Raw genomic sequence first — 25,892 nt, 5'->3', positions numbered from 1 at the left:
TGTCCTTCTGCTAGCTTTCTTTTACACAAAGGGGCTGGGTGTCCACCACATGCCTTATCAAAAGGCATTTGATAAGGTAGACCATAACCTACTACTAGGTAAAGTAGAAGAACGTGGGTTAGACGGCATCACCACTACTGCACTCAACGTGTAGTCCTCAATGGAACTGCATCTACACAAAGGGAAGTATGCAGTGGAGTACCCCAAGGCTCTGTTTTAGGCCCAGTACTCTTCAACATCTTCACCAATGATTTGGATGAGGGAATAAATGGGGAACTCATCAAATTTGCAGATGACACCAAGTTGGCAGGAATAGCCAACACTCCAGAAGATAGACTTAAGATACAGAAGGATTTTGACAAACTTGAACATTGAGCACTATCTAAAATGAAATTCAGTGGTGAAGAGAGTAAGGTTCTACATTTAGACAAAAACAAAACAAAATGCACAGGTACAGTATAGGTGGTACCTTGCTCAACAGTAGGAACTGTGAAAGGGATCTTGGAGTCCTAGTGGACAACCATTTAAATATGAGCCAGCAGTGTGCAGCAGCTGCCAAAAAAGCCAACACAGTTCTAGGCTACACAAACAAAGGGATAGAATCAAGGTCACGTGAAGTGCTAATACTAATGTATAATGCCTTGGTAAGGCTGCACTTGGAATACTGCATTCAGTTTTGGTCGTCACGATGTAGAAAGGATGTGGACACTCTAGGAAGAGTGCAGAAAAAAGCGACAGATGATTAGGAGACTGGAGGCTAAAACACATGAAGAACGGTTGGTTGCAGGAACTGGGTATGTCTAGTTTAATGAAAAGAAGGACTAGGGGAGTCATGATAGCAGTGTTCCAATATCTCAGAGGTTGCCACAAAGAAGAGGGAATCAAACTATTCTCCAAGGCACCTGAGGGTAGAAAGAACGTTGGTCTGTACTCGAATGTGTCTTTTCTGTAGAGGAGAGGGAGGGGTTACACATGGGATATAGTCACAGCCTGATTGGTAAATAGACTGAGGGAATTTTCTTAAATGTTCCACCATTCCCTATTGGCTCTGTTTCCTCGAGGTCAAAGGATGACGCCTGCAAAGCACAAGCAGACCACAGGACCTCCCAGGCCTCCCCCTGGCTAACTCTATAGCTAACTAGGGCGTAGCCCCTCCGTCTCCTCTACATAAAAGACATGTTCAGGTAAGGACCAACGTTCTTTTTCCTATAGAGTCGAGGGAAGGGTTACACGAGCAACGTACCCAAGCTCAGTCCCAGGGAGGCAACTTAAGACCCAGGGGGAGGGGCGGTCGCTACCTGCTGAAGTACCCTGCGCCCAAAGGACGCCTCTGCTGATGCAAACACATCCAGTTGATAGTGCCAGATAAAGGGGGTCAGAGATGACCAAGTGGCCCCTTGACAAATGTCTTCAAATGGGGTCCTGGTGGCCCATGCCGCCATAGTCGCAGCGCTTAGTGCGGAATGGGCCGTGATCCCCGAGGGGGGTATCTGACCAGCTGCCTCATAGGCGGTGAAATAGCCTCCCTCAACCACCTGCCAATTGTGGCTGAAGAGGGCCTCAGATCTGCACACCTCTGATATGCGCCTAAGATAAATGCACAGGGTGTGGCGTACATCAAGATGGTGCCAGAGACATCCCTGTCATGAGAAGCGGACGGACAAAAAGTTAGGCAAAATAATCTATTGTGCCCAGTGAAATGGGGAATTAACCTTTGGAAGAAAGGTAGGGTACAGGCGAAGGACCACCCTATCCTGGTGGAATTGGCAGAGAGAATCTTTGGAGGATAGGGCTCCCAATTCAGAGATGTGCCTGGCCAACATAATGGCAACCAGGAACGCCACCTGCCATGACAGCAACCTAAGGTGCACTGTCTGCAATGGTTCAAAGGCGCCCCCCTACCGTCAAAACTCTGAAGACGAGGGAGATCCCATGTAGGGAATCTATGCACCAGGGGAGGTCTGATATTCTCCACCCCCTTCAGAAACTGCTTTACCAGAGGGAGTTAGGATTGGGGAGTATGGCCATCCCCCGAAGACAAAGCCGCCACCTGGCGGCGTAAGGTGTTATAGAAGAGTCCCCCGTCCAGTCCCTTCTGCAGGAAGTTGAGTATCTCGGCCACTGAAGCCTCAACTGGCCGGATACTGAGGGGTTCACACCACCTGACAAACGCTGACCATGTGGAATTATAAATTCTGGTGTTCGACGGTTGCCTGGAAGCCTTTATGGTTGCTATGACCCTGGAGAAGAGGTTAACCTTCCTCAGGAGGTGCCACTCAAGTGCCAGGTGGTCAAGTGGAGCCACTGGGGCTCCGGGTGGATCAGGACCCCCTAGCACAAGATTTCCTCCTGAGGAATTCTCCAAGGGGGAGAGACAGACAGTTGGACAAGGTCCGCAAACCAAGGCCGCCTGGGCCAATACAGGGCCAGTATGATGATGCGTGCCCTCTCTGTTATTACCATCCTCAGGGTCTCCGAGATGAGTGGGAGAGGGGGGAAGGCGTATAATAGGCCCGGAGGCCATTTGCTCCTGAGAGTGTCTGTGCCCTCTGTGGTTCTGGTCTGAAATCAGGAGAAGTCCACCAGTGGGGTGCTAAACCGGAGGCAGATCTTCTGGAATAACTCGGGTTGGAGCTGCCACTCACCATTGTTGACTGTTGTGTAACTCAGTCGGCCTGATGGTTGGTTTTGCCCAAGATGTGCTCTGAGGTCACAGATATTGTGTCTCTCCACCCAATGTCTGAGCGCCTCTAGCCAGAGGCTCCGAGAATGGGTATCCCCCTGACGATTTATGTGGGCTTTTGTGGCAACATTGTCTGTCAGGAGAAGTACATGACACCTACAATCAAATCTTTGAAATGTTGGAGGGCCAGGTGGGCTACCTTCAGTTCTAGCCAGTTTATGTTGTGGTGCATGTCTGAGACTATCCAATGACCCTGCGCCAGCTTGGAGCCCATCAAGGCCCCCCAACCAAACAAACTCTCATCCGTAGTTATCGTCATCCGTTCCGGCTCCCAGAAAATGAAACCCTACATCAGGGCCGAAGAAAGCCACCAACAGATGGAAAGCCAAACTTCCACTGACAGAAGGATGGATCATAGGGAGTTGCTCATCCTCTTCTGCTGGTACGGGATGAGAGTCCACTGGAGAGGACGGGCATGGAGACGGGCCCAGGGCACAATCCCTATGTATAACACCATCTTGCCGAACAGTTTGGACAATGTCAGGGTGGAAACTGACCGACTTTTGCATATCCAGATTGCCAGCACTTGCAGGCTGACCAGGCGCTCTGGGGAAAGGTGGACCACCCCCGCTACCGAGTCTATCTACACCCCCAGATGGAGAATCCACGTGGAGGGGGAAAGGTGACTTTTGGGGAAGTTGACGGAGAATCCCAGGGATTGGAGGGTGAGTTGAAGGTCAAGGAGTGCCTGATATCGGGATTGGGTCTGAACTAACACGGCATCGAGATAGCATTGGAGTCTCACCGGGGTGGATCTCAGGTGAGCCACCAATGCTGCCAGGACCTTCATGAACATCCGAGGGGCTGAGGCTAGGCCAAAGGGCATAGCTTGGTACTGGTAATGGTGATCCCCATGGGAGAACTGTCGGTATCTGCGATAGGCCGGCAGAATTGGGATGTGAAGGTAGGCCTCCGTGAGGTCCACCGAGGCCAGGTAATCCCCCCGACAGATCCCTTGGGAGAATGGACCTGAGGGACATTTTGAATCACCTGTAAACGATGAATCCAGAATCGCCCTCCAGCCCCCGAGCTCTTCGGGCCCACAAACAGGTTGGAATAGTGACCCAAACCACGCTTCGCCCGTGGGACCAGTTCTACTGCCCGAATGTCCAGATGATTTATGGCGAGGTCCATCAAGCGGCATATTTCAAGGTCCCAGGATGGAGGGAAGGTCCAGAAGAACATTGGGGGAGGGGAGAGGAACTCTAGCCAGAAACCATTCCTGACTGTGGATCTGACCCAGGCATCAAAGGTTATCCGATCGATCCCACTGATCCACAAATAACACAAGACAGCCATCTATCAGAAGATCCTGATTGGAGTCATTTTCCTTTGCGGAAGGTGCGGCTGCTCCCCCCATGAAAAGCCGCCTGGACTGGCCCTGGTACCTACTCCTGTCCTGGTAAAAGGGGCATTGGTATTGCCTATCATATCTGTAAAGATAGTACCTATGCTGGTGTTCTGGCTCTGGCGCCCTGTAAGAGGGACTACGGTAGGGCAGTGGACAAAAATCTGGCTTCTTGGCATTTGAGGGAAGAACCTTTTTCTTATCCTTGTTTTCTATAAGGACTTGATCTAGTGCCTCCCCAAAGAGGTTAGTTCCTGTGTACGGGGCAGTCGCCAAATTCCATTTAGCTTTGTTGTCCATCTGCCAGCTGCGTAACTAAAGTAGACGTCTAGAGGTCACTGTGCTGGAAATCACCCTGGAAGCAAATTTAATGGAGTCCAGGGTAGCATTGGCAGAGAAATGAGTGACTGCTATAATTTTGGTGATGTCTTGTAACAGCCGCTTGTCTTGGACCGGAATGTGGTCCTGTAGTTGGTGGAGCCACATAACGGCTGTGCGGTTAAAGTAGGAAGCCGCGGTGACAGGTTTAATCGTCCAGGTGGAAGTGTTAAAAGTTCTTGCATAAAGTAAGCTCCACCTGCTTATACTCTGGCTTCATTTTGTCAGCTGCATCCTCTGACACTACGGAAGAAGAAGAGACGAGGGTGGCTATGAGTATGTCTATCGCTGGCAGTTGACGGGCTTGAGCAAAGGCCTGCTCCATGTTGTAGAAGCGGCAATCGCTGCTCCCTGGATTGGGAAAAGTGGACAGCCAGGACCACTGGTTTTTGACCACCTCTAGAAACAACGGAGCAGGAGGCACCTCCTCCTTGTTCGTAGTGGTATTAGAAAACATTGCTATATTTGGGTCCCTAGGCTGGAGAACCGTTGGGACCACTGTTGCTATCTTAGTGGTCTTCCTGGCCTTGTGTAAAAGGGTCATGAACATAGCCAGAGGAAATAGTCCTGGAAAGGCTGGGGGATCAGGAAGGACTGACTCCTCATCTTCTGAAAAGCCCATGTCCTGCTGTGCCTCACTGGATGGAACCCTCACTGACCATGGAAGGTGAAGGAGGCCTTGAGGTCCTATTACTTTGGGAGGACTTTCCCTTCTGGGACAGACCTGTGGCAATACCCCTTGTAATTGATGTAGAAATGAACCTCCTTATGCTTTCAGGAAGGAGCTCCAAATCCTGCAGGTCTTCTGTGATGGGCCTGGAGCAGGGGGTCCCTGTGGAACCAATCCAGAAAAATGATGGTAATCTCTAGAGGAACCTTCCAAGGAATCCCCCCATCACCCTTGATAATCCCAGGAAAGCCAGAGAAGGGGAAACCTCCTGTCTCAATTGCCTGCAAGGCCTAACAGGGGAAACTGAATATGAAGAAAGGTTAAAACCCCTGGGTGAAGAGCCAGATTGGATAGAAGCAGGCCTGATGGGAGACCTAGATCTGTTATTAGGATTGGGTCTAGAGGTCTTGTCCCGTCTCTCAGCTCTAGCAATTGTCTTCTCCAGGGCTCGTTGTCACCTCTGTTCATCTCTAGTTGCTGCTCTGGAGGGTCATTGGGGGGCAGGTTTGGAGGCCGCGCCCTAGGTTTGAGCCTGCTACCATCCCCTTCCCTATTTTTACTTTGGGTCTCAGAGGAGGTCTATAGGTGCTCAGATCCGGTTGCTGCCATCGCAACTACTCACATGCCCTGGAGTGAAGATGGCCACTAGTGGCTCCAGCCGGTGTCCGGCTGAAGCCACTAGTCAGAAGCTGAGATGAGGTGTGAGTTAGTGACCTGGCGGCCTCAATTAGCAGCCACGATACAGGTCCTAGGTGTAGGCCATGCAGCGTTCTAAAATAGCTGCCTCCACGTGGCCAGTGAAAATGACGACCGAGGCTCTGAACACCCTACTGAACAGTTCCTCCGATCTGCAGCTTTCCCTTTTAATCTGCAGCTCACGCCGACTGCTAATAGCTCTCCGGCAAAGTCCTAGGTTCCAAACTGGCTAGGAACACTGCAGCAAGCCATAGCAGAGATCTTTCAAGTACGCTGCTTAAAAGGGAAGTTCCAACACTTTGCTGGCACCGCAAAGCCACACTTTGCCTTTTTAAAGGCATGGCTCATTTTTCTCCTCCCAGCATGCTTTCCCGCTGGTTTAAATCCCCCCCTTTGCTCCCGCACGGCTGCTGAGTGGAGCCCATCACCCCCGCTGGCCCGGGGACCAGATGGGGCTCCTCGCCTCATGATGTAGGAGAGAAACACCAGGCAGGCTCTCTTACTTCGCGTGGAACAGAAACTACGGTCCCTGGGGGGAGCAGCCAATTAATTTAGAATTTAGAGTAGTCAATCAATCAAATCCAATATTTAATAACTTTTTGATGAATATTTGAGCAATATAATATTTCCTACCTAGGAGCCAAAGCAGTGCTTGGACCAAAAGACAGAGGAAACTGAGAGCCAATAGGGAATGGTGGAACATTTAAGAAAATTCCCTCAGTCTATGGACCAATCAGGAAAGGACTATATCTCATGTGTAATCCCCTCCGTTGACTCTACGGGAAAACAAGAAGCAACGAGTGGAAACTAATCAAGGAGAGAAGCAACTTAGACCTGACGAGAAGTATCCTGACAGTTAGAATCAGTGGAACAGCTTGCCTCCAGAACAGAAGTTGTGAATGCCCCAACACCGGAAGTGTTTAAGAAGATGTTGGATAGCCATTTGTCTGAAACGGTATAGGGTTTCCTGCCTAGGCAGGGGTTGGACTAGAAGACCTCCAAGGTCTCTTCCAACTCTGCTATTGAATTGTATTGAACTATCAGCTGCTGTTTTGTTGCTTTAGAATCTTTCTTTGGTTCAGATCATACATTTTATCTTGCTCTTAGTTGATAATACCAGTTTGTCAGTACAGAAGGTACTTTATGTATTTTATTTAATCCTGTCCGTCTTCCTTTATAAGTAACTCAAGGCCACAAACATATATAATATTCCTTCCACCTCCTTTTTCCCCTACAGCAGTCCTATGAGGTAGGTTGGGTTGGGTTGAGAGCGAATGACCGGCCAAGGCCACCCAACCAGCTTTCATGACTAAGGGAGGACTAGAACCAGTCTCCTGATTTCTAAGACAGCACCTTAACCACTACATCAAACTAGCTCTTTAAGTTATAAGATTATTGGTACTGTACAAATGTGGCAGTATTCCTGATGTTGAAAATGTCCCCAATACAGACTTTGTTTTATTAACTACAATTGGAACCAGAAATTCTATTACTGAACGATTTGATTTTAAACAAAATATTATGTGACTGCAATGGACTTACTCATTTCCCATTTAATTGTTAACCAAGCCATCATATGACCATGACTTGTGATTTTAGTGCCAGCTTGTCAGAAGCCAGCCACGAAGCTCTCCAATGGCAATCAACTGACTACGGGATGCTACAATAATCATAAGCATCTGCTGGTTCTGAAGTACTCAAATCTTTTATCAGCCTAAACATTCCAAATTACAAGCAATTTATTAAACGTAAACAGGTAAAGATGCACTGAACAGAATAAAAATTAACTTTCTGACATTGCTCAACTAACAGACTCAGACACAATTAGACAACTTGACTTGTGGAGAAACAATATTTTCCCATATTCTGTCTCAAGATTAATTTGTTCAACTGATCTTCAAGAACTACTTTCACAACAAACAGGCATACATTAATAAACTATTCAATGTTTATGGCCACTCATCTAAATGATTCTGGGCCGCTCATTACAGTTAAACCAACAATCTAATAAAAAACAAGCTAAAAATTAATATACAACATAAAATGTCAATAACCAGTTGAAAACAAAAATAACCATTGTAAAAGTCAACAACCATTACTTGTCCCCCAAGCACAGTGGCAGAGCCATGTCTTCATGACATTACTGAATGTTGATAGGGTCAGGGCCAATCTAATTTCTGGGGAGATGATCCATATTTTTTTAGGGTGGAACTAAAGGGCAGCTTTATGGTTAACTGTGGACTTTCTGGGATTGTTATTCCATTTTCTCACTCCCTCTCTCTTGTTTTTACAGTCTGTATGAAGCCAGGACAAGAGATTATGTAGTGCCTGGTCTCATCGCTATGCTGGCTCATTTCCATCTTTATATTCTACAGAAAAAGTGGAAGTCCTGAATTCATGAGAATTCATTCATTAGAAGCCATTGGACCTGCATGATGGAAATATAAAATTATGCAGGAAATTAAATAATAGACTACAACTCTTTTAAATATTCTTCTACAAAAGGTCTGCAAACAAAAAAAAGAACTGTGGCAAAAGAAAGCAAAGTCGGTACCAACAGCAATAGACGCCTTGGATGCAATCCCATATTATATGAAACACATTGATAAAATAACTGTCAACCAATAACAAGAGGCAGCTTTATTGAAACAGTCCATAATGATGTTTTAACACCATCAAAAACAGCATCTGTCTATCCCAGGTTCTTGGGTTAGGCTCAATCGGTAGATAAAAATGGCAAATCCAGTAAACACTGGCTAAATGTACAACTAACCATAATAATATGCCACTCAACTTATTTAATGATCTCAAAGCATTCTCTTCTTCTATTTCCTAGGTTGGAATGCCCTCTTGCGGCCAGAAGTGTTTCCTTTAATCAATTCAATGCCTTCTCCTTCTGCAGACTCTTTTCCAGTCTGACTACTTTAGGTATATCATGTCTTGACGAAACAAAGGAAGAAACAAATCAGTCGTCTTAAAAAAAATAGTTTACTTCCTTCTTTATATCAGCATTGTGATCATCAGTGAGTGGCAGATGACTGGTGATCCTAGGGAGACTGGGGCACCTGTACAATATTACTTCAAGTGTGGCAATATTTCCATCTACCCAAATGTAAAGTCATCATCTGATCTTGCTTAATTAATAATAATAGTGAGCATTTAAAGTGTGCTACCAGATATATTGATGGTTAGGAATTCTGCTGTCAGATATAAGAAACCTATTGTTCCTCATACCGGATGGTGTCCACAATTGCCATGACCTTTTCCTCCCCATCTTCTTTCACTAGGCCAATAAAATGGCTACCAAGAGAAGACTGAACATAGTTCTTAATCCTGTACATTTAGACTGAATAATTCTTTAAGCTGAAAATTACAGCCGATTTAAAATATAGCTACCAGATTATTGCTATGAATTAGGTCAATGATTTCTTAAACTGATATGCATACAGTAAATGAGATTTTAAAAACCTTGATCATTCATATTTATTATGGATTATAAATATAACAACAAATGCCTATAAACACATTCTTCTTGAAAAAAGTGTTTCCCCTCACAATAAGACTCAGGCTTTTTGATGAAGTGGTTGATGGAACTGATGACATAAAAGATTGATAACCAGAGAACCAGATTATAACACAACAAAAAATGTAGTTCTCTCAGTAACAAATTTGAGGCTCTCAAACACTCCTTTCCCTTTGCAGCAGCACCCCCATTGACTTCTTTTTCTACCGAATCAACTATATGTAACTCTTTCTGCAGAGGAATGTGGATATAACTTTGAAGACGACATAAAAGAATGTTAGGTGAAAATAAGAGAAACTCAGTTCTGAGGAAGGAGAAGGCATGAGAAAGATATTCAAAATATTGAACGTAAACAATGAATGCATAAAATAAAATAATTCTTTGTACTGGTTTCATATAAGGAAGGCTCAGTAAAAATTTGTTAAATTCTATTATTAAAACCCACAATAATAAAACAAAATTCCTATATCCCTTGTATTGTCTGTTTTCTATCTAGCCTATTTTGAACAGCTGACACTTTCTTACAACTACAGCAATCATAAAATTGTCTCCTGTTGGAAGCAAAATTATTTCTTTTTTCTCCATTACAAATATATAATGAAAGCATTTACCGTATTTTCACGACTATAAGCCGCACTGAAAATCCTAAAATTTGATCCAAAATCGGCAGTGCGGCTTATAACCCGGTGCGCTTTATATGTGGAAAAAGATCTCCCAGCTGCTTTGCTCCTCGCGACTGCAATAGATGTCCAGAAGCGGCTTTTGGGGCTAATGGGGATTGGATTTCCAGCTCGATAGCCCCTGCCGCTTCTGGACGTCTATTGCAGTTGTGAGGAGCCGAGGAGAGTGTGGACAAGAGCGCGCGATGGTTCTTGGCGCTCCGGGAAGCAGGAGAGGCGCGCGGTTTGGTTTCTCCTCCCTGGACGTCGCAGCAGCAGCCCCAAGCGCACCGATCCCTGTGTTTTTCGCATCGGGGCATGCTCTTGCAGCACACCCCGATGCGAAAAACACAGAGATCGGTGCGCTTGGGGCTGCTGCTGCGACGTCCAGGGAGGAGAAACCAAACCGCGCGCCTCTCCCGCTTCCCGGAGCGCCAAGAACCATCGCGCGCTCTTCTCCACACTCTCCTCGGCTCCTCACAACTTCAATAGACGTCCAGAAGCGGCAGGGGCTATCGAGCTGGAAATCCAATCCCCATTAGCCCCAAAAGCCGCTTCTGGACATCTGTTGCAGTCGCGAGGAGCGGCACGAAGGTTCTTGGCGCTCCAGGAAGCCCCGAAAGCAGCTGGGAGAGGCGCGCGGTTTGGTTTCTCCTCCCTGGACGTCGCAGTAGCAGCCCCAAACTCACCGATCTCTGTGTTTTTCGCATTGGGGTGTGCTGCAAGAGCATGCCCCGATGCGAAAAACACAGGGATTGGTGCGCTTGGGGCTGCTGCTGCGACGTCCAGGGAGGAGAAACCAAGCCGTGCGCCTCTCCCAGCTGCTTTCGGGGCTTCCTGGAGCGCCAAGAACCTTCGTGCCGCTCCTTGCGACTGCAACAGATGTCCAGAAGCGTCGGGAAACGTGCGGCTTATAACCCGGTGCGCTTTATATGTGGAAAAAGTTTGAAAAATTAACGTTAATTGATACTGCGGCTTATAATCCGGTGCGGCTTTTGGTCGTGAAAATACGGTATACTTCAGATTCTATACCCAAACCTTCTTTTTAAATATTTGATGTACTTGCTAGATGTTCGTAGAACATCTAGCAAGTGTCACCTTTTCTCCTTAGGATGTTTAGGATGTGGACAAAAGTCCTAAAACTCCTGGGCCCAGTGGAAACAGGAGTTGACTTTAGGAATAAAGGTTGGGTCTAGTCGGAGGATCACCCTCTCAGGATTTTTCAGACACAAGTCCTCTCGAATTGACAGGGCTGCCATTTCCAAAATACGTCAAGCAGAAGTGATGGCGATCAAAAGGGCAGTTTTCAATGTCAAATGCTTAAGGCTGGCAGACCATAGCGGCTCGAATGGTGGGCCAATCAGAGACCGCAGCGCTATGTTGAGGTCCCATGACAGATACCTGTAGACAATCGGGGGCCACAGGTTGGTTGCGCCTCACAGGAAACTGCGGATAGTGGGATAACGACCAAGGGAGGAATATTCATCGGGAGCAAGAATAGTGGATAATGCAGCCAAACTGACGTCTGAGTGTGTTAGGCGCCAGGCCCTACTCCAGTCCATCCTGTAAATAATCTAATATTTGTGGAACCGTAGCAGAGGTGACAGTAACACTGTGAGATGTACACCAGGTGTTGAAAGACCTCCAGGCGGTGTCATATATCCTGGTCATCTGGATGCCTGAATGGTGTGGATGACCTTGGTGGAGAGACTGCCCCTACTCAGGAAGTCCCTCTCAAGTGCCAGACGGCTAGTTGTAGCCACTGGGGCTCTGGATGTTGCAGCGCCCCCTGGCTGAGAGAGACCTCGTGTTGGGGAATCCGTCATGGTGGATTGACGGAGAGATTCACCAGGTCGGCAAACCAGGTTCTTCTGAGCCAGAACGGGGCAACGAGCAGGATCTCCGCTCCCTCTGACAGGATCTTCCTGATCACCCTGGGGAGGAGAGGCAACGGTGGGAATGCATATAGCAGTCCTGATGGCCACGGGCAGTGAAGAGCATTGACCCCTTTGGCTTGCGGGGTGTGGAACCTAGGAAAGAACCTGGGAAGGTGCATGTTCTCTGGGGTGGCGAACATGTCGACTAGCGGTCGGCCGAATCTCAGAGAGTTGGTGGAACAGGTCCAGATGTAGACGCCACTCTGAGTGGTCGACCGTGGACCTGCTCAGCCAATCCGCCTGGATGTTGACGACTCCGGAGATGTGTTCTGCCTGTATTGAGAGCAGGTGTTTCTCCGCCCACCTTTCCAGGGAGTCGGCCTCTGCCATCAGTGATTTGGATCACATGCCCCCCTGGCAGTTTATGTGTGCCTTTGTTGCCACATTGTCTGTAAGCAATGTGATGTTCCTTGATGTCATCGCAAAAGTGAAGGAGAGTGAGCCTCACCGCTCTCAACTCAAGCCAATTGATGCTATGTGTTGACTCAGGAGTTGACCACCTGCCTTGTGCAATCTGATTGTGGAGGTGGGCTTCCCAACCGAAAAAGCTGGCATCCGTCATGATGGGGAGGCTCCTTGAAGGGAGTACCCTTGGTTAGGGCGTGGGACAACTACCACTTGAGGGAATGATGTACCTTTGGCGAGACTTGCACCATTGCCTATAAGCTGCTCTGGTTGGCCCTCTGGTAGGGCAAAAGTAGCCATTGTAGGGGTCGATAATGAAGCCTCGTCCAAGGAACGATGGACAGGCAGGAGATCATCTTGCCCAAGAGTTGGGATAACTGCACAATCTTGGTGTGAGAGGACTTCTGCACCTTCAGTACTTGTTCCTTGAGGCTCACCACCCGCTCTGGAGACAGGAAAACTTGACAGCTCACGGTGTTGATGATGGCACCTAGGTGCTGCAGCCTGGTTGTCGGTTCTCAGTGGCTTTTCTCCCAACTGATTGAGAAGCGTGGTCTTGAAGGATTCTCAATGTATAACTCAGGTCTTGGGTCGCTTGTTGACATGACGACGATTATATGAGCACATCGTCCAGGTAGCAGTGGAGTCGCACCAGACGGGATCTTAATAAGGCCGCCACCGCTGGGAGGATTTTTGTAAATGTTCTGGGGGCCAATGACAGGCCGAATGGCAAGGCCCTGTACAGGAAGTGGCGGCCTGCGTAAAAGAACCTTAGGTACTTGCGGTGGGCCTTGCGAATAGGGATGCGGAGGCAGGCTCCTTGAGATCTATGGATGTCAATAGAACCCCTGGTCTGATGCAACCCAGGATTGACTGAAGGGACTGCCCTCTTGACTGGACATGAAGGGTGGGGCATCGAATGAAGTGATGAGGAGGGGGGGAGGAACTCTAGGGTCAGACCTATGCGGATCATTTAGAGGACCCACTGGTCCGACATGATATGCTTCCATTGGGCATGGAATAGCTGAAGACACCCTCCTATGGGAGCAGTCTGTTGGTGGTCACTTATATCACCTGAAGGGCCTGGATCCAGACCTCCCTCAGAAAGGATGTTTGGAAAAGTACTGCTGGCGACCCCTGTAACAAAAGGGCGGATGGTCCTGGGACCTATCCATGTTCTGTGGGTAGGGGCGATGGAAGGACCCGGAGCTGGTGGAAGGCTCCTTGTTACGAAAGGACTGTCTCCTGTAGGATTTCTTAGCGACCAAGGGCATGACATTCTTTTTGACCTTATTCTCAATAAGGACAGGGTCCAGGGCCTCCCCAAAGAGCTTGTCCCCATTAAAGGGGGCAGAAACAAGCTTCCACTTGGACTGCATGTCAACATTCCAGTGTCTGAGCCACAAGAGACGCCGGGTGGTGACAATGGAGGCAAGGGCCCTGGACGCAAACTTAGCTGCGTGCAGGGTGGCATACGCAGTGTACTCTGTCGCTGCAATGATCTTATTAACATCCTGTATCAATTTGGTATCCTGGGCCAGGATCTTGGTGAGTAATTTCTCAGCCAGAGAAGGGAGGCTCTAGAAAGGAAGGACGCAGAGGCAGATGTTTTAATCGCCCAAGCTGCCCTGATGAGTCTTATGACAGGCATTCTGCCCCGAGTCCCTCTAGGAGATCAGATGGGAGTACTGAGGAGGAAGTGAGCGCAGCCACTGGCAGATCCACTGGAGGCAATTTCAGTAAGTCCTCCAGACTTGTATCTATCGTGTACAACTTCTTATCATTAGTACTAGGAGCGGCATGGGTACCTGGCTGCACCCATTGTTTCTGCACCACATTAAGGAATAATTTTGGGACAGGCACAATTTCTTGTGCTGGCATCAGCTCCTCGAAGAGCCCTTCTGAAAGGTCTGCAGGATTAGGAGCTGCCTGACCTGGGGGGAGGGGTAGAACCCAAGCGGGTTGAGGTCTTAGCCTTTTTCAAGATAGTCTTGAAATGGACATGCTTAAACAACCATATAAAGGCAGGCTTTTCGGACATAGCCCACTCATCCCCCGAAAATTCAGGCTCCGGTCTTGGAAGGATGTTCGCCTCCCAGTCTGAATCCTCACGGCTAGAGAGGAGTGGGGAGACTGAGATCAATGGGCCAAGGATGCCTCCTGAGGGGGATCCTGGGTCGGAAGAGGGTGGGACTTGCGCGGGTGCTTGGTCCGCTGCAGCATGCCTGCCTCTATGCTTTGGGCTGGGCCTCTAGAGAGGGTTCCCTAGGTGAGACCGGCTTGGAGACTTGGGCCTGTTGTTGGGCCTTGGAAAATTGTTTCTCTAAGGCCTTCTGCCAGCGAAGGGCATCCTTATCTGGGCCTGAGCCCTGCTTAGACTCCCGTCTGGAGTAGGACTTGCTTCCCCTGATGGCCTCCCGGAGTGCCTTGCCAGCTTATGTGGAATATACCCTGGTGGAAGGCCCTGGCTGCTCTGAACCCTCAGGGACCTGTTCTGCCATGGCTGGAGTGTCGGGACTTAACTGCTAAAGCAGGAAAACCCCACTCACCACCTTCACAGAAAGAGCCAGTTGCCAAAGTGCTCAGAAGAGAGACACTGAAGGCAATGGGAAGCAAGGCCAGCCAACTGCAGTTAAAGATGAAGCCTTCTGGTGTGAGCTCCAACTGCTCCCAGCACCACGCAGGTCAGCAGAAGTTGGAGAATGACCCAGTGGAACCATGACCTCCTTTGCTGCCACCTCAGTTGCTCTCAAGAAGAGGAAAAGAAACCAAGCCGCTGGCAAACCGGACAAAAAGACTCCATGCAGTGACCTGCTAAGCTAGGCGACCAGGCAGCTGTGGCTAGAAGCTCGGGAAACCGAAAGCAGGAAACAAAATGGCAGCCAGAACTTTTGACCTCTTCAAAATTGCCACCGCGCCAGTCCAGCAACCCAAAACCAGAACTTTTGGGAGCCCAGAAGCACTACGCTGATCGCCAGCTCCTTTAAACGAGCACGGTCGGCAGCAGCGGAGACCTCAGTGGGGAGCCTGATCATAGGGGGGCTACGATCGTGTTGGCGTCGCTACTCCGACCCACGCGCCTCCCTCAACAGCTGCCTGCAGCCTCGCAGCACCCAGGCGAGCCCAGGACACCGGGGAAGCTGAGAAGGGTGATTTGTCCAATTAAAGAAATAGAGACATTTTGCTCACCCAGCCTGCTCACCACGAAGGCAAGAAAACACTTCTTATGGTAAAATGGAGAGTCCAAGCTGTCTGCAAGGATTGAAGAGAAATTTAAAGCACGTTCACTGGGCTGACTGAATTGAAAAAAACTGAAGATGGTCAGCACCAGAGGCATGGCTTAAAGTTTCAATTCAGTCCTGAGCAAATTGGCTGTATTTAACCCATTCTTGGACTCTCCAGAGCAGCACCCAGGAAAATTTCCTATCTATACACAGAAAAAAATCTCTCTAAAATAATCTTCACAGAATATTTTAAGTTATATTCTGTAGTATCTATTTATGATAAGCCATATATAAACTTGCAAATAACAGAACTACATTAATAATAAAAGTCTTCTATTACAGGCTAATGGACATGGAGTTTTTAAGCAAGATGTGACTGTGGAGACATAATTTCACGTATTAGAGAAATTAATCTCCATGCCTAATATGTCTTCTATATGATTTTCTCTCTCCAAAATATAACTCTTTGTATTCACACTTTTTCTTTGCCTTTTTCATGGGGCACTACCAATATGATAGGAGTAACCATCTCCAAATGCCAGTGGGAAGAGAAAACAAGAAATGAATAATGGTGATGGTTCTGTTATTGTTGAAATGGCAAGAAAACTGGCTATGTAAAGGGTGTGTGTGGAATAGCTGGTGTGGAAAATGCTACAACTACAGATGCAAATTGGAAATAGTGAAAACACCAAAATATGAAAAATAGACGTAGCAAGAACATGCCCAACAGACCCAACTGCTCCCTCTCAGGTAGCAAAGAATATTAATGGCAATTTTAAAAAACATTTTTAATATTCATTTCTGGAAGCAGCTTCATAAGAGATTAAACAAAAAAAAACTGCAATAGGGGATAAATATCACATACAGTTTGTAGAATCTTTGAAGTATATAGTGTTGAGCCAAGCCTGACCAAAAAGAGGGAGACTGATAGATATTGAAGAAAACAAAACAAATTTATTTTGTCCAATGCTTCTCTGTTATGCTCTAGGAATAAAATTGACCTTCAAATGTGTAATACGTCAGTCTTTGTGAAGAATGAAAATTGACATTGCTTGTATAAGAACCAATAAAATACAATTAAAACATACAGAATGATGTCCTGAATACATGTTTGAAGATTTAAGTCACAGATCTGCTACATGAAATGTTAGATTGCAAAAAAGGTTTGCAGAATAAGAGATTTGCACAGAAAAACATTGTATTAAGACATTGCAGTGTCCAGTTTATTTATAAAAATGAACAAGATGCTGAAGACTAGTATTCTGAATAAGTATTATTCATTTAATTGGTCTTAATTAAAGAATTTCTAATAAAATTCAAGTCAGGTAGCACAGAAAGTCTATTGAATTTCATTCAAAATAGTAGTAATAATTCAGATTCAAAATTATTTTATATCTAGTAATTTTGCAAATATAGGTAATACTCAAATTACGTTCACAATTGAGCCCAAATTTATGTTGCTAAGTGAAATATTTGAGTTTTCCCCATTTTATGACTTTTCTTGCCACAGTTGTTATGTGAATCATTGCATTTGTTAAATTAGTAACACGGTTGTTAAGTGAAACTGGTTTCCCCATTGACTTTGCTTGTCAAGAGATCCAAAAAGGTGATCACATGACCCTGGGGATGCTGCAGTGGTTTAGTTGTAAATGTGAAAAACGGTCCTAAGTCACTTTTTTTCCGTGTCAGAACTTTGAACATTCACTAAATGAACTGTTGTAAGTCGAGGACTACCTGTACAATATTAGAACAGATGTATTGTTTCCATATTATAAAAATTATGTACAATTATCAGAAATATTTACAAGAAAGTTGAAAAATTAAGTTTTTATTATTCTCACAATCCAGATCATTCATTCATTCATCAAGATTTAGAATTGTTTGCCTTAAGTCATTTATTAGACATGTGGGACAAAATCTAAATAATAAATTTGCTGTTTCCCAGATTACTTCCTTAGGTTTAATTTTGTATTAACAAAAACCTTAATGAATCAGTATTTTTTTCTTTAAAATGGTCAGTTTTATTGCTAGCATTTCACTAAATAATATGACTTTCCAGCACTGCAAATTTAAGACAAAAAGTGTATGCTGGGGCATGAATGTGACAGCTGTCTAACTCATTAAAGCAGATGTATCTTGTTTGGGATGCAGTTCCTACCAAATAAATAAAAGAAATACACATTTGCTATAAGGAGTTACAGAAGGTTTCCTTCTGCACTACAGCCAGATGGTTTGAAGCATCTTTTAGTTTGAATGTGATATACAGCATATAACAATATCTATAAAAGTACAACATCTATAAAAGTACTCAACTTAAAACCATTTGTTTAACAACCATTCAAAGTTATACCACCCAAAAAATGATTTACTCACTTACCACCTTTGCAGTATCCCCATAAAAATTCAGGTGCTTGGCAACCAACATGATTTTACAACAGTTGAAGCATTCCAGGGTCATGGGATTGCAACCTTCCCAGGGAGGTTCCGACAAGCAAAATCAATGGGAAAAACCCAATTAGCTTAATGACCATGTGATTTGCTTAACGGATGCAGTGATTTGCATTCAGTGATCAGCAAAATGGTTGTAAAATCAGGCACAATTGTGATCTTAAAAATTAATCGGTCTTTTTTATGCCAGTGCAAAAGACTTCACCTTCAGTTTTTGTTTACACATACAAAGCATTACAGTAATCACAAGGTAACATCAGCATCAGCTTAGTTCCAAAAATCTTTACTCAGAAAATAGTAAAGATAGAAAGATATGTAAACAGATACATGCACTTTCTCAAATATGAAAAATGTATGATTCCATACAATTCAAGATATAATTAGACTGATCATGACTACTATCTTCTGATAAAGGTAAAGGAGTCCCAGTAGATTTTACTCCGCTAGTTATTGCCAACTATGGGAACAGGTGGTCATCTGATTCAGGTGCCATTAAGCCAGCACTGTCCAAAGATATTTCCACAGTAATGTGGCCAGCAAGACATCATGGAGCACTCGTCCCTTCCCACCGAAGTGGTACCTATTTTATCTATTTGAATGCTTTAGAACTTCCAATTTCTATCCTTCTTTGGAGCATCTATTCTTCATTTGATATCGGTATTGATATTCAGACTTAGCTACCACATTTCACTAATGGCAATTTTAATCATATTGTTCACATAACTAGAAACTTGTTCCTGAACATGGATGGACTTTCAGACTACATAATAATAATATTGTTTTTTCCTTCAGTATAAAAGAAACGTTCAAAGAAAATGAAAAAAAGATACAAAATAATACAATGAAGATTATTAGGAGCCTGGAAGCACAACTTTGCAAAGAATGAGAAAATTGGTATATTTGACTTTGAGAAAAGGATACATGTATTTAAAAGGAGATAGTATGCCATAGATGAAGGTTTGTTCCTTGTCATCTTCACAAGTACAATATAGAATAATGGCCTTAAATTACCAGAAGGCAGACATCAACTGAATGTTAAGAAAGATTTCTTTATGATAAATACATAACTAATTACATAAGAATTATTTCTTCTATTCTTTCCTGATCACATTAAAGTGCCACCTGTTGGGAATACTTCAGATTGGAACCCTGCATGTAAAAGATGATCTGGTGCAATAGATTACATGGTCTCTTTATGATTATACGTAAACTCACTATGGCATTCAAACTCACCATGAAGTCAGCTTGAATACTCTGCTGATAAATGGGTGGGATTTAAATTGAAATTCTAGTAATCGTGAATATCTCCAACTCAAGTTTTATCCATATACATTAATTTTTTGAAAAAATAGGAACACAATCTGACAAGTATGGACATTTAACTATTCCATTTCCAATGAATTCACTATATTCCCATGCATTCAACTCACATCTCACCTCCTGACACAACTAATTCTCACTTTTATATAGGAAAATGAGCAAAAGTTTTTATTCACTCATTTTTTAACTTCTTTCAACAAACATTCTGTGAAATGGAACACGTGCTATTAACTTTATGCCAGAATTTCAAATCTGAAAAAGTTCTCAAATCTTTCTCATTTTAAAAAACTTTCTAGCAAAGTATATAAATTTACTTTTTCTACATTAGATTTTCACAATGTATGCATAATTACAATAATTGTTTCAATTTGCTTTGTAAAGAACACGTATGTCTTTGTTCATTTTCAAATCCATATTCTTTACTGAACCAACATTTGTTGTATAAAAGGTTGGATTTTCAGCTAGCATAAACTCACCTACAGACAAATATTCTCACACATCCACATGCTCAACCAACATACCTATTATCATAACAAGCATACTTATATGTGTATTTATCCTGTTTTCCTGAAAATAAGCCCTCCCCAGATAATAAGCTCAATCAGGTTTTGAGCGCATGCACTAAAATAAACCCTCCTCCAAAAATAAGCCCTCCCTGATAATATGGCAACGCAGCTGCAGCTATAAGGTAACCATGCTCACTGTGTCCTGCACCTCAAAAATAATAAGGCCTCCCCGAAAATAAGGCCAACTGCTTATTTCGGGGGTCAAAAGACCCTGTCTTATTTTCAGAGAAACACAGTATACTATATATTAAATGATTAAAACATTATGGATTCTTTACTCTGGTTCAGTGTTGAGCCTTTAACATAGCTTTCTATTTATTCTCAAGCATACTTTATTTTCATTATATGCTCTTTTATCACATTCAGCAAATAACCTACATTATACCTTTGCACAAAACATAAATCTATATATCCGTTTTGGTTTCTCTAAATCAAACATGGCATACATTTTCTATAAAGTGTATGCAGAGATTGTCAAGTATTTCAACTAAAATAGAAAGTCACTGCAATTTAGCTTGACTATTTCAGAGGAAGAACAATCTTATATAAATAGTAGTGTAAATTGCACTATAAACTACTGTGATTAAAGGTCAATTATCCCAATAAAAAAATTCTTATCTTTGATTAAAGGTCAATTATCCCAATAAAAAAAATTCTTATCTTTTGGCAGATTTATTGCTTTCTGGAATTATCCAGGAGCCAAGAAGCCACCTAAGTCACAATCCCTGGTAGTGCCTAAATCCTTTTACATTATGAGGCATCCTATAAACTGTGAAGTACCATATTTTTTGGAGTATAAGACACATATTTTCTCCCCCCAAAAAGAAAATCTGGGTGCATCTTATACACTGATTACAGCATTGGCCTCCTAAAACCCCACCCCCAACATCCTTTTTTTTTTGTTGCAAAAATGGACGTGCAGAGGGTTTGAGAAGCCTGTAGACTGCTCCTGGGGGCTGGGGAGAGGAGAAACAAGTGAAAAAGGCCCATTTTTCACAAAAACTGGGGTGTTTTTGCCTTCCCAAGCCCCCAGGAGCACTCTGCAGGCCTCGTTTCTGCAAAAAAAAAATGGTAGCCTTTTGGGGATAAATGGGCTGGTTTTTGCTCGTTTTTGCACCCCCCCAACCCCCAGGAGCACTCTACAGGCCTCCCAAACCTTCTGCACACCCCACTTTTGAGAAAAATGGCCCATTTTTCACCTTCCAAACCCCTTGGTATGCCCCATTTTTCACAAAAAATGGGGCATGCAGAGAATTTGGGAGGCCTGCAGAGTGCTCTTGGGGGCTGGGGAGAGCAAAACCTTTTTTTAAAAATTTACCTCTTCAAAATCTTGGTAGTGCCTAAATCCTTTACATTATGAGGCATCCTATAAACTGTGAAGTACCATATTTTTTGGAGTATAAGACACATATTTTCTCCCCCCAAAAAGAAAATCTGGGTGCGTCTTATACACTGATTACAGCATTGGCCTCCTGAAACCCCACCTCCAGCATCCTTTTTTTTTTTTTTTGCAAAAATGGACCTGCCTGTTATACTCCAGTGTGTCTTATAGTCCAATAAATATGGTACATATATTACTTCAAGGTTAGAGGACTCAACGGCAACAAAAAGGACTGTATAGGTGAGGTGTCCTGTGGATAGCATGACATCTTAAATAACTTACTCTAAGTTTATTGAAATCTAATAGTAAACAAGCATATCATAATGCTCACACATTCCAACTCAATCCTTGCTAGATAAATGACTTTATATAAATTTCATTTTGAGTAGAAATTCTGCAACAAATTTAGCTCAAAATTCATTTCAGTCTCTTGGTGGCATAAATTTTTTGTTTTAGTTTAGAAAACAATTAGCATAACATCATTTGGAGTTCAACAAGTGTTTTGATCCAGTCTCATATAACTCTTGTAGAAAAAAAAACATGATGAATAGAGCTGAGAAATATGTTGGCTTTATACTTTTTCAAACTAAACTCAGTAAGAGAAAATGTGAATTCACAATGGTTGTCTATGGTGAATAGCTATAAACTAGTTATAATATGTACTTATAAACAAAGCACAACTTTGACTGCCAATTTACTGCTTATATTATAAATCTTACTAGAATAAAGCAAAAAGCTAAAAAAATAACAATTTCCAGAAACTGAGGCAAATTTCAGGACTATTGAAAAGGCAATAGACTAGATAGATAGTCTTCAAACAGGTTTGAAACATTTAATAAAATCTAATAACTGTACATATCATGTTCTGAAGAAAACTACAAAATAAAGGATATATTTGGCAACTGTTGGATTAGCTATTCATTATAAACACAATGTTAAGGATATCCTTACTTTCCTACAAGCCATATTTTTCTCAACAAATTTAGATGTCAAACATAGCTCTTATAATTTTAAAATTTTGTCCACTTGCATTTTAAATTAAGTTCTACTGAATTCATTCTGCTTCTAAAGGTATGCCAGCAGAGTGGAGGGTGGCATTAACTTTGTAAATCACACCTTGAGTTCAGTTGGTATTGATCTCCACCTACACAAAATAACAAGCCATGAAATGGATTAAAACCTGTTTGAGTATAGCATGCAAAGGCACAGTAAACTAAGTTTTTTTTCTTTATGTTGTGCTAAATATAACATTTCCCCCAACTTCAAATGATTTAAATTCAAGAAAAGCTTTCTTATGCTCATAAATGCATTGTAAATTTGTATATAATGACACTTTTATAAGGATGCATTAGAGTTTGATTCAGTGTTTAGCCTTTTCCAATATCGAATTATCCTGTCAAACGTCAACATATTTTAACTAGTAAAACTTACTCTTGGAAAAAACTCAAGAGGCATAATAAGCAAGCTATGATTTAAAAAAACAGATTAGTTTTCTATGACTATTTTATTTCTATTCAAAATCTGTGTTTCAGATCACCTTACAATCATTATTACAGTAGTAAAGTATTATGTGAAATCAGTATAGTCACTCTTCTCACCTTTCGAACTAGAAGGATGAAGCCATTTAGCTCTTGTGGTAGGTAGTCTTCCATATACCCAGGTTTACCCAAAATATTTCACCATAGGATATTTTATCTCCTTTTTCATAACACAATTTTATGGCAGAGCAGAACTACCACAGACAATTAGGAACTATCCTCTGTCCTTCATATTACAGCTACAAACTACTAGAAAATTAGTTTGCAATGCCATTCCTGCTTGCCTGAAACAAACTCAGCAGTATTTACTTTTGATTAAGCTCCCAGAAGATCAGATAAGACAGCATTAGTACTGCACAAGTTCAATAATCTTTACATGCTGTTTTCTGCAATCACTTCACACAAATCCACCTTTAATCCTTCCAAAGTAGATTTGTGGTGTTTACGTTTATTGTTTAGCTCTCTTTTGAGTTCACTGTAGTACCAATACCTGCCTTTCCGCCCTCTAACTGGTGCCCTGATTTAAAAAAAAAATAGAGTAGTAGACTTAAGACTAAAAAAGATTCTAAAATAGGGAACTAGAATATCCTACACAGCTGCGCTCACTTCAGCACCTGCTAATAAACGTCAAGCTAGTTATTTGCCAATCCTAATCAGTTGGGAGGGGGGAGTTACCCCGTCTTCCGCCCAATCCCGAGAAAGGTAGGGAATCCGGAATGGAATGTATTGGAAAGGGCGGAGTCCAACTACATAATGACATCCGCCTGTCCTCCACCCCTTCCCCACCCCCCAATTAAAGGCTACCCCCTCATCAGCCGAGACGGCGAGGGGAGGGCAGCCAACGCAGCTTCCAGCCAGCCCTGCCCGCCAGGGTCCTCCCAGAATGCTGGACGTGTAACGGTCTCGGCGACTCCAAATGTGACAAGTGGAATCCCTACAAGCTCTTAACTCCCAGCAACAGCGCCGACAACAAACCATAACAAGGCAGCGGGACACACCACACTTTTTGTGTCCCCCCCCCACCCCCTTCCTGCCCGGAGCCGCGCTTCTTATAGAAACACAAGCCTGAGGCAGACACACAAAACACACACACGTTTCTAATAGAATGAATTGCAGGCTCTAGTCAGCTCCTACCAAATCGCCGCCGGAGAGAGACGCCTACCGGGAGAGAGAGAGAGAGACGCTTCAGGGCGCGATGGTCACCAATGTTTATCCCCAACGGCTCGGATCCCGGTTAGTCCGCGCAAAGCGATGCAACGCGCGTTAACCAAGTTTCGCAGCTAAGGCTGGGAGCCCCGCGAACGAGAAACGCCGAGCACGGCAACTCTTTTTCTCTCACGCACCCCTTCCCCCCCCCCACCTGGTTTCTCCGTCCCCCCCATCCCGTCTCCGCTGGATTCGCGGTATCTCTCCGCCTGCACTCGCCGAATGCCACGGCCGCTCCGCTGCCCCGAAGCGGCCGCTCCGCCCGAGCTCCCCACTACCACCACTCCGCCGCTGCATTTACATGTGGGTAAAATATTAACGCGGGAATGAAACCCCTCCAGGAACTGGGGGAAGAGAGCGGGGTGGGGGGTTTAAGAGCTATTCTTTTCGGTCCTTTAAGAAGTGAGGCGTTTTCTTCTCGCCTCACCGCCGCCCCCTTTTTTCCGACCGAAACTTCGCTGGCGGAGCGGCCGAAGAAAAGTTTCCCCGAAGTCCCCGCCCGCCACTCCTCTCCCAACAGCAGCCCCCTTCGAGCTCCACGTTGGGACGGACTCTGGGAGGAAACTGGTTTGGTCCGGCGAACCACCACCGCCCCCTTCCCGGAGGGAAAAAAAAAGTTTCTGCACTACTCACCGCAGCAGACGCGGGAGAGGAGCAAACCCAACGATAGCAAGCCGGGTAAAGCAAGCATGGTTCGGCGGCGGCAGCAGCAACAATGCCGGGCCGAAGGGGAAGAAGAAGAAGAGGAGGCTAACTCGCGGCCGGGCGGAACGGCCGTCTCTATGGACCCGGCCATGCTGGAGGCTAGAAGCTACTCCCAACCGCCGCCGCTACGACTCCCAAGCGCTCCCGCTACAGCCTCCTTCTCCTCTTCCCTGCGCCGGGTCCGTGTGTCACTGTGAGGAAAGGCGCCGCCCCCGCCGCCCCTCCCTCCAAAGGAACGGGACACACCACCCCGCCTGCCAGAGGAGGGGGGAGGAAAGGCGGACTTTCCCCCACGCGCGCTGAGCCGCGGCGCCCGAAGCTTCTCCCTTCTCCGAGGCCATTCCCTAAGGAGCTGTCCCCAGTTCGGGTGACGTAGCACCTCATGGGAAGCTGGCCATCTCAGAGATGTCACAATGTCTTCTTCGTCTCCCCATAAATGTTATTGGTACGTTCCATTCCTTCCCCCTACTCACTTGTACCAACCCAAAGGGGGGGGGGAGGGTGGAATCATTGCTTTTCTTTTCTCTCGCTTTTTTGCTTCATCCACATTTTTCCCTTTCTCCGTAGAGTATTTCTGCGCGTTCTTTGTTTTAACCGGTGATATAGTAGTTCTTGGCCATAATTTCCTCCTCCCATCTTTTTCCTTACTTCCCAGTCCTTTTTTCCCCCCATCCTCTTCATTTACTCTTTGGCATTGTTACTGCAAATCTCTCACGATGCTGGAAAACTTGGCTTGCTGACAAATGCCTTTGCTAGCTCACTCTTTCGCTTTTACCCCTGGGATAATTGGGTCCTCCGACCAGCTAAAAGCCGTGAACAGAGCACTACAAACACACATCAAGAAGGAGAATGGAGATGAAGACCGGGGTTTTTCTCTCTGTCTCGAGGCAAATCATCATCAGTTTTCCCGCCCCAAACCCAGCAATTCCTCGCCACCAAGTATCATGTATCCGTGACACGACTTGCCATATTTGCCTGCGCCAGGAGTGGTTCACCACGCTCACTAACGCCAGTGCGGGATTCCTTCCCGCCCCATCCCGCCGCTTCGTGGGGACGATTTTGCACGAACCTGGCGAGAATTGTTTTTAACTGTGGAGTTTTACATTGTTGCCTTTGTGGCTGATAATGGACAACAAATTGGAGGA

The 25,892-nt window shown here is 44.8% G+C and overlaps 1 protein-coding gene across 4 annotated transcripts in view; it reads right to left on the bottom strand.

The window, feature by feature from the left end:
• Positions 1-24,931, bottom strand: part of NECTIN3 (nectin cell adhesion molecule 3) — a 74,231-nt gene extending 49,300 nt beyond the window's left edge. For 2 of the 4 annotated variants that reach the window (XR_015697483.1, XM_087721440.1), the window contains exon 1: positions 24,676-24,931. Coding sequence is in view for 3 of the 4 variants with exons in the window: in XM_087721440.1 (XP_087577566.1) it covers positions 24,676-24,838 (163 nt within the window). In the remaining variant the exon portion in view is untranslated. The remainder of the gene's footprint in view (positions 1-24,675) is intronic. The other 2 variants (XM_087721439.1, XM_014061321.2) reach the window with 2 other exon arrangements.
• Between the last annotated feature and the right edge of the window lie 961 nt (positions 24,932-25,892).

The sequence above is a fragment of the Thamnophis sirtalis genome, unplaced genomic scaffold (assembly GCF_051295495.1).
Source record: "Thamnophis sirtalis isolate CommonGarterSnake01/CBP01778 unplaced genomic scaffold, rThaSir2_p1.2 scaffold_8, whole genome shotgun sequence".
NCBI classification, from domain to species: domain Eukaryota; kingdom Metazoa; phylum Chordata; class Lepidosauria; order Squamata; family Natricidae; genus Thamnophis; species Thamnophis sirtalis.
Note: the sequence above shows the minus strand (reverse complement) of the source record. Positions and strands in the feature narration are given on the sequence as shown.